The sequence below is a fragment of the Aedes aegypti genome, chromosome 3 (assembly GCF_002204515.2).
Source record: "Aedes aegypti strain LVP_AGWG chromosome 3, AaegL5.0 Primary Assembly, whole genome shotgun sequence".
Classification (NCBI taxonomy): Eukaryota; Metazoa; Arthropoda; class Insecta; order Diptera; family Culicidae; genus Aedes; species Aedes aegypti.
This window is the reverse complement of record NC_035109.1, coordinates 269,722,266-269,729,458: the sequence shown is the minus strand read 5'-3', so window position 1 is coordinate 269,729,458 and position 7,193 is coordinate 269,722,266. Positions and strand designations below refer to the sequence as shown.

At 39.6% G+C, this 7,193-nt stretch overlaps 1 protein-coding gene across 1 annotated transcript in view; it reads right to left on the bottom strand.

Moving 5' to 3' along the window:
- Positions 1-4,168: 4,168 nt before the first annotated feature.
- Positions 4,169-7,193, bottom strand: part of LOC5577240 (probable serine/threonine-protein kinase kinX) — a 28,556-nt gene continuing 25,531 nt past the window's right edge. Inside the window, exons 4-5 of the mRNA XM_001656296.2 lie at positions 6,047-7,006; positions 4,169-5,561 (exon numbers count right to left, since the gene is read on the bottom strand). Of these exons, the coding sequence (XP_001656346.1) occupies positions 4,648-5,561; positions 6,047-7,006 (1,874 nt within the window). The 3' untranslated portion in view covers positions 4,169-4,647. The remainder of the gene's footprint in view (positions 5,562-6,046; positions 7,007-7,193) is intronic.

Sequence of the window (7,193 nt, the reverse complement as noted above, 5' to 3'; positions counted from 1 at the left end):
TCGGAGCCGGAATCCCTAATTGACCACCTACTTCATATATGGAACTAACGTTAGAAAGGTGAACGATGAAAAGAGTGTATGATATTTAGTCTGTTTGTCTGTGGTAAACCTGTCTGATCAAATTATTCCGATCTGTTGTTGATTGATGTCATTGTTGATATGATTGCATAAAATTCGATACAGTGATGCCAGATATTCAAGTTAAGCCAATACAGGGTGTAGTGAATAAGTGTAAATTATATCTTCTTCTTCTTTCTGGCGTTACGTCCCAACTGGGACAAAGCCTGCTTCTCAGCTTAGTGTTCTTATGAGCACTTCCACAGTTATTAACTGAGAGCTTTCTATGCCAATTGACCATTTTTGCATGTGTATATCGTGTGGCAGGTACGAAGATACTCTATGCCCTGGGAAGTCGAGAAAATTTCCAACCCGAAAAGATCCTCGACCGGTGGGATTCGAACCCACGACCCTCAGCTTGGTCTTGCTGAATAGCTGCGCGTTTACCGCTACGGCTATCTGGGCCTATCTGCATGTAATTAAACATTTTTTCAGACTTTCTTTTGACCGTCAGGCTAAAGCAGGCTAAAAGCGGCTTTCTCTGTATTTCATAGTATTAGTTTCAAACCATTGGATGAGCATGTTTCAGACTGCGGAAATATGCGCGACCTAATGATTATTAGTGTCAAAAAGGTGCGAAATTTTATTTAAAACCTTCAATTACTCGAAAAGTATGAGAGATAAAAATATGCTTTTTTGGAGAAAGTTATGCGTTTTTGCAAGTAACAAATGGTCGGCGTTAAGTCAGAGGGGACCAAGTACAAAACTTGGGAAAATTGGATTATTCTCTCATAAGATGCGAAATTACCTTATCTCCGTTCCACTTTGACCAGATTTGATGAATGCTGTAAATTGCGAGAGATATGTAACAAATTTACTATGAATGATCAATAATAATCGATAAAAGTGTGCAGTCAGAGTGGACCAAGTGCTTATTATCATAATTGCGAAAACGATCAGCTTGCAGAGGTATGCGAGGAAATTAAAAACATTTCAAGAGATTTGTCAGAATTTTCGACATCGAATGATTCTTCTACTTATACATCAATAGAAATTTATAAATATTACTTGTTTCGATGCATTTGATTTTGATTTTTGACCATTTACCATATTTGGATAGGTGGTCAGAAATTGCAACAATTTCTGTGCAGACAGAGCGGACCAAGTGTTGGAAAGCAATAAACTGATCGATTAGTGCATTTTTTTTAGTCAATTTCAGAGTCCGATAGAAGTTTATGGTAGTTCTATGGTATATGTATGGAATGTGCTAGAACCCGCTCATTGGACCAGTATATTTTGGTCAGTACTCAAAATTTTCACTTGGTCCGCTCTGACTGAACACATATTTGAATATTTCTGGTCTTCAATGCCCTGACCCTGCAAAACCTTAATTTTCAAGCTATCGTAATGCCACTGATTTCGGTATTGACGAATGGATTATTAAAGAAATTACGTAACTGGTGTCAAAGGTTCTTTATAATCTGCTCATCTTAGAGATATGCACCCAGTTTGACCATGCAAGCATTAAATGATTTTTATTTTCCTAGAAATTGTTCAGTCAGAGTGGACCAAGTACACATAGCCCATCAGAAAATCGTTCTATCAGAGGTTTAGATTGTGGTTTTTCAAGATTATCACTTCACACTATATTGTTTGGAAGTAACACAAAGATGTGTAGAAATATTGAACCAAAATTTAAACGAGTTCAAAAATTACAGAGCGTTAGACTTTAAACCCATTTTTCTCAAAATATGAAAAATGTCACTTGGTCCACTCTGACTTAACGCCGACCAAATAACACTAGAACAATTGAAAATTGTACAAAATCATCCAACCAAGTTATGATGAAAAAAGTGATTTTTAGGGGTGTTCCACAAAAAACTCCACACATGTACATGAAAATCAAAAAATATGCATACGATGTCTTCAGCGAAGTTGTTTCTTCTAATATTACCTACAACTTTCCCGAATAAAGTTTATTTTTAAATTCATAAATACGAAAAATAAAATTTCGTTCTCACTTTTAGGTGGATTAATCACCAAATTGACACTTTCATAAAATAGCGATTATTTTATGGAAAAACTTTCCCGAAGACACTATAGTACTAAAATCATGTTTTCAAGGTCAAAACAATTTCGATCACGTTTTTTCAGCGACGGCTACAGTGTGGGATGGTTTGCTGTGGAACAAACTATTACGGGAACTCTTTACACATTCTTGTTTTATTTTTAATGGTTTTTTCGCGGAACGAACTTCGGCTTTGAGTAGAATATATAAAATCATACTTATGTCGGAAAACAACCGCAGAACTTGAACGCGACGTGGTTGCAATGGGACAGATAAAGAAAAAGAATTTTTTTTTTTTTTTTTAAGGCACTCTGTGCTTGTGGCCACTACTGTGCCGGAATCAGGTGATCTGTAGCTTCTTTACCGATACAGATCTATTTTTATCTTATCTATATTTACATCAACTTTCACTCTCTCCTACTCTTTTACACTCACACCGAGCAGGTAGGAGAGAGCTCTGTTGTTAGTGAGGCTAGCTGCCTGCGAAGAGGGTCATTTTGTCTCAGTCATCATCTGATACTGACGGAGGATGAATGTGCTCCCCAAAGCACGCTCCTCCGTGAGGCATCTTCTGGTGGCTGGACGGGTTTTTTGTGGAGGGGCTGGGAATCGAACCCATGACTTTCCGCTTATGAAGCGAAAGCGTAACCTCAAGGCTACAGACCCCCCAGAAAAAAAAAGAAATTATTTCGGTTAAGTCCCAAGAGTAGCGTGATTCGCTACATATGCACGTCAAAAAATATTTCATGGTTAATCATGGGAAAGTATAAAACATAATATTTCGGTGATTAATGTTTAGGTTTCTCAATGATTAAAAGGAGAAAACGTTGGTAAAATAATAAATTACATACTAATTAGTATTTTCGACTTTCTCCGTGTATACATCATCTGCATAGTCTTGTCAAAAAGTCGCACGTTTGCCGCTACGGGTACCATCAGTGCACCAGTAACCGCTCATGTTCCAGTAGCCCGCGCACACTGAAAAAAGATAAGTTTAAACAAAGTAAATTTATAAACTCTAGCTGTTAGCCATTTCAAATCGACATATTTAAACAAACTGTGAGCAATTTTCTATGTATTTGCTGAGGAAACCTTACTTTTAAAACTCGTGGGCTACTGGAACATGAGCGGCTACTGGTGCTTAGACGGTATTTGGACTCGGTATGTCGATCTTCTCAAAGGCGAACATACCAGATTTTAGGGCTTATTCTACGACTGGGGTGAGGTGACAATTGTCGGTGTCGTATAGCGAGGTGACAATTCTCGATTCGAGTGAAGTGACTCTCCATTTGATTTGCACGGCGAGTCACTTCACTCGAGTCGAGAATTGTCACCTCGCTATACGACACCGACAATTGTCACCTCACGCCAGTCGTAGAATAAGCCCATTTATTGATCCCAACCAGTTTAGGAAAACGAATAATAATCTGTTTGTTTTACCTCTATACCGTACAGTACCCATATTTCGCTCGCGCTCCTAATTACGCTCACTATCCTTTTAAACATGTTTTGCAAAAGAATTTTTTGTTGACTAGTAGGTATTTTAAACAATTCTACTTCAGTCATGGTTAAATAGTTTGCAATAATCCGATCCAATATGTATCAACTAATATGGATAAAATGGCAATTATGAGCGTGCGCGAAATATGGTATCATCACGATACCTATTTCAGATTTCTTAGCTATTTTTAATCTAACATTAATAAATGCCATCCTTAATTCGATGGTTCAATGTCGAGATGTGGAGAGTCAACTGAATATAGCCCAATATGTAATATGTTTGTTGTCTCAGTTATGGCGTAATGCCGGGACACAAGAGAAAGAAGAATAAGGGAATCCCAGAATATGTGTCAAGGCTTCCTAGGCGGCATCCACAAATTACGTAACGCTCGAGGGGGAGGGGGGGGGTAGGCTCAAGCGTTACGACTCATACACAAATTTACGGAGGGGGGGAGGGGGTCAAAAATTTCCAATTTTAGCGTTACGTAATAAATGGACGCTGCCCTATAGGCATTTCGGAATTATTATCATAATTTCTCACAATGACATTCATACGACGTTTAATGTACTTTATTCTGCTGTGTAGGTTTACCTTAGTGACTACATAGTTCATTTCAATGTGAGTCCTTCAGACATAAATTACTATAATGTGCTCTAAGTTGATCGAATACCATAATCATTACTATAATTCTAGCTGATCAAATAAAAAATGCTCTAAAGCAAAGTATGCTTAGATACTGATAGCTACGGACAGATATTCAAAAATGTACCCTAAAGGCAAATAACGTTAAATTAAAAAAGCGATTATGCCTTACGATCTAAACCGATAATTTGATTTCAATAGTTGTTGAATTTTTGTTAAATGTTCGTTTATAAGGTATTAAAGATATCATTGTAAAGTAGTGTTACACTACTTACTGAGCTAGTCCAAATTTATATAAAACTAAGAGACAGTCATTACGTCTCGTTACTTATTTATCATCTACGCGCAAAAGGATTTTGTACAACTTGGTTTATGTCACCTAATAATCACCACTAATCATCTCTGGAGAGTTAATATTCTCGACCTCGGCTGCTGTCGCCATTTTGCTGATCTCCAGCATCTCATCACCAAGCACATCTGCCATCTCCTCCAGCTCGCCATCGATCCCGTTGAAATTACTTGTGCCATTTTCCTCTAGCACTCCGTTGCAATCCGCCAAAAGTTGTTGCTCCACTTTGTCTTCTGCCGCTGAGCTACCGGCTCCTTCGGAAGTTGCTCCCAGCGACTCTTCTTCAGGCGTAGCCATAGCCGAAGTTGCTGCTGGTTCTGAAGATTCTTCTTCATCCACTTCCATCTGCTCATTCTCAGTCTCTTGGGCAGATGGTGCTTCAACCGCTGCTTCCGTCATTTGATCCACCGCCGTAGGTTGATTCGCAGACGCTTCTTCGGTCGCTTCTTCAGTGGATTCAATCATTTCCTGGAGTTTCAGGAAGGAGTCTTCGATCTGTGCAAGAAGTTCATTGCCCGTTGGGGCATCAAGCATTTCTTCAACGGGAGTCTCAACGGCATCTGTGGCCGCATCCGAAGTTGGTTCCACTGGAGCCTCGATGGCAGAAGGTTTATTGCAAGAGGATTCTTCCACTAATGTTTCTTCAGCGGGAGGCGTCTCGACAGTGGGTTGCTCAGCCTCAAAATCTACTAAGGATTCTACTGCAACAATTTGTGGTGTTTGGGATTCGGAGTCGGGCTGCTCAGCTAGAGGATCATCATTTGATGCTTCAACATGACTCTCAGCGATTGCAGGTTCCGGTTCATGGGTAGCGACTTCAGGGGCCTCGACTTCACTCTGGTCGTCAGGGGATTGTTCAGGAATAGACTCATCTTCTGGGGATTGTTCAGCAGTAGACTCAATCTGCAAATTTTCCTCAGCGATTTCGGTTGACGCTGGCGTATCTGAAATGTTATGTTTCGATTAAATTAATGTTCGTATTGAGCCAAAATTTGCCAAGTTTTAGCTGCCAGGAGACAATACCTAGAAACTATATGATTGAATAACTTCTGAGACCATTAGGAAATCCGTCCAATTTTAACAAATACAGGAGAGACAAAGTGACTTAATACCTACTAATTCTGACTACAGAACAAATTGATTGAAAGACAGGATATATGATATATGAACAAAACATTTATTTAAACCACTGTCAAATTATTCGGATACAACACTTATAAGTATTATTCTTCCATTCATAATCTCTCGTTTTAAGCTTTATAACATTTTTTGCAGAAATAAACTGAATTGGGATTTACAAATAAATATAAAATTGATGTGATAATAATAACGAATATCTTCTCATAACTTTATTCAACTGTCGGGTATATTTAGCCACACAATAGCTGACTGGCAGACACGGTTTCTAACAAATAACGCAAATTCTTACCTTCTGATTCACTTGGTTTCGGCTCTGCGTCTGCTACGCAATTGCTCTCAATTTTATCTTCAGGTTCAGGTTGTGCGTCTACCTCCATTGCCTCTGAATGTTCCGCTTGCTCACCAGCATCGTTTTCATCCTTTTCATCGCCTTCCTTTTCCATCACCACTACATCGTTTTCCTCAGCTTCCTTTTCCACTACTGCTTCATCGCCTTGCGCTGTATTCGAATCTTCTTCCTTAGGCAGTTCGTTTTCTTTGTTCTCGTTTTCACCCTCTTTACTGGTTTCAACGCATTCAACCTCCGGCGTCTTCTCGACCTCAGCAGATTCCATCTCCGTATCTTGCTCTTCGTTGGATTTGTTCTCATCTGAAACCTCGGCTTCCGGAGATTCTTGCTTTTCTTGATCTGAAACGATTGCAACATCCTCCTCTTTGTCTGCAGAGGCTTCTGCAACGTCTTCTGTTTTTTCTTGCTCAGATTCGCCATGATCAGTAGCATCGGTGGTTTCTTGTTTGTCTTCTTCTCTATCTCCTTCAGATACTGCAACAGCGGCTTCACTCTCCTTATCTGTAGTATCATTTTCCTTATTTTGTGCTTGCGCAGCATCAGTGGATTCGCTGATTTCCACCACATCTTTGTTTGCATCTTCACCGTCTCTCGAAGCGGCTGCAGCTTCATCGGGTTTAGCTGAAGCTTCCCCATGCGATTCAACCTTGTCATCTCCATCGACAATTTCGACCAGATCATCGTCGCTCTTATTACTGTCAACGTTAGCCTTTTCGGCGATCGTTTCGGTCGAATCCACGGAAATAACCTCCTTTGCGCCGCTGGTATCTTCCGAGGACACAATCTCTGGTTCGGGTTGATCCGCCGCCGCTGCCGAATCGTCTTTGTTTGGATATTCATTTTCCGCTGGAACGATCCGCTCATCGCTGTCTACCGAGATGGGTTCGGAGGATGTATTAGCTGCAAAAAAACAAGAGAATTATCCAAATTATTGTAAACAAGTACAACGCCACGATTTTATGAGAAAAAACTAAACCCTTATAATTCTTCTTCCCTTAGCGCCCTAAAGTAAAGTAATTTGGCATAATTTTGAAATGTGTGAAAAAACAGGGTTTTTGTCACAATAGACATTTGACTGTGTGAAATA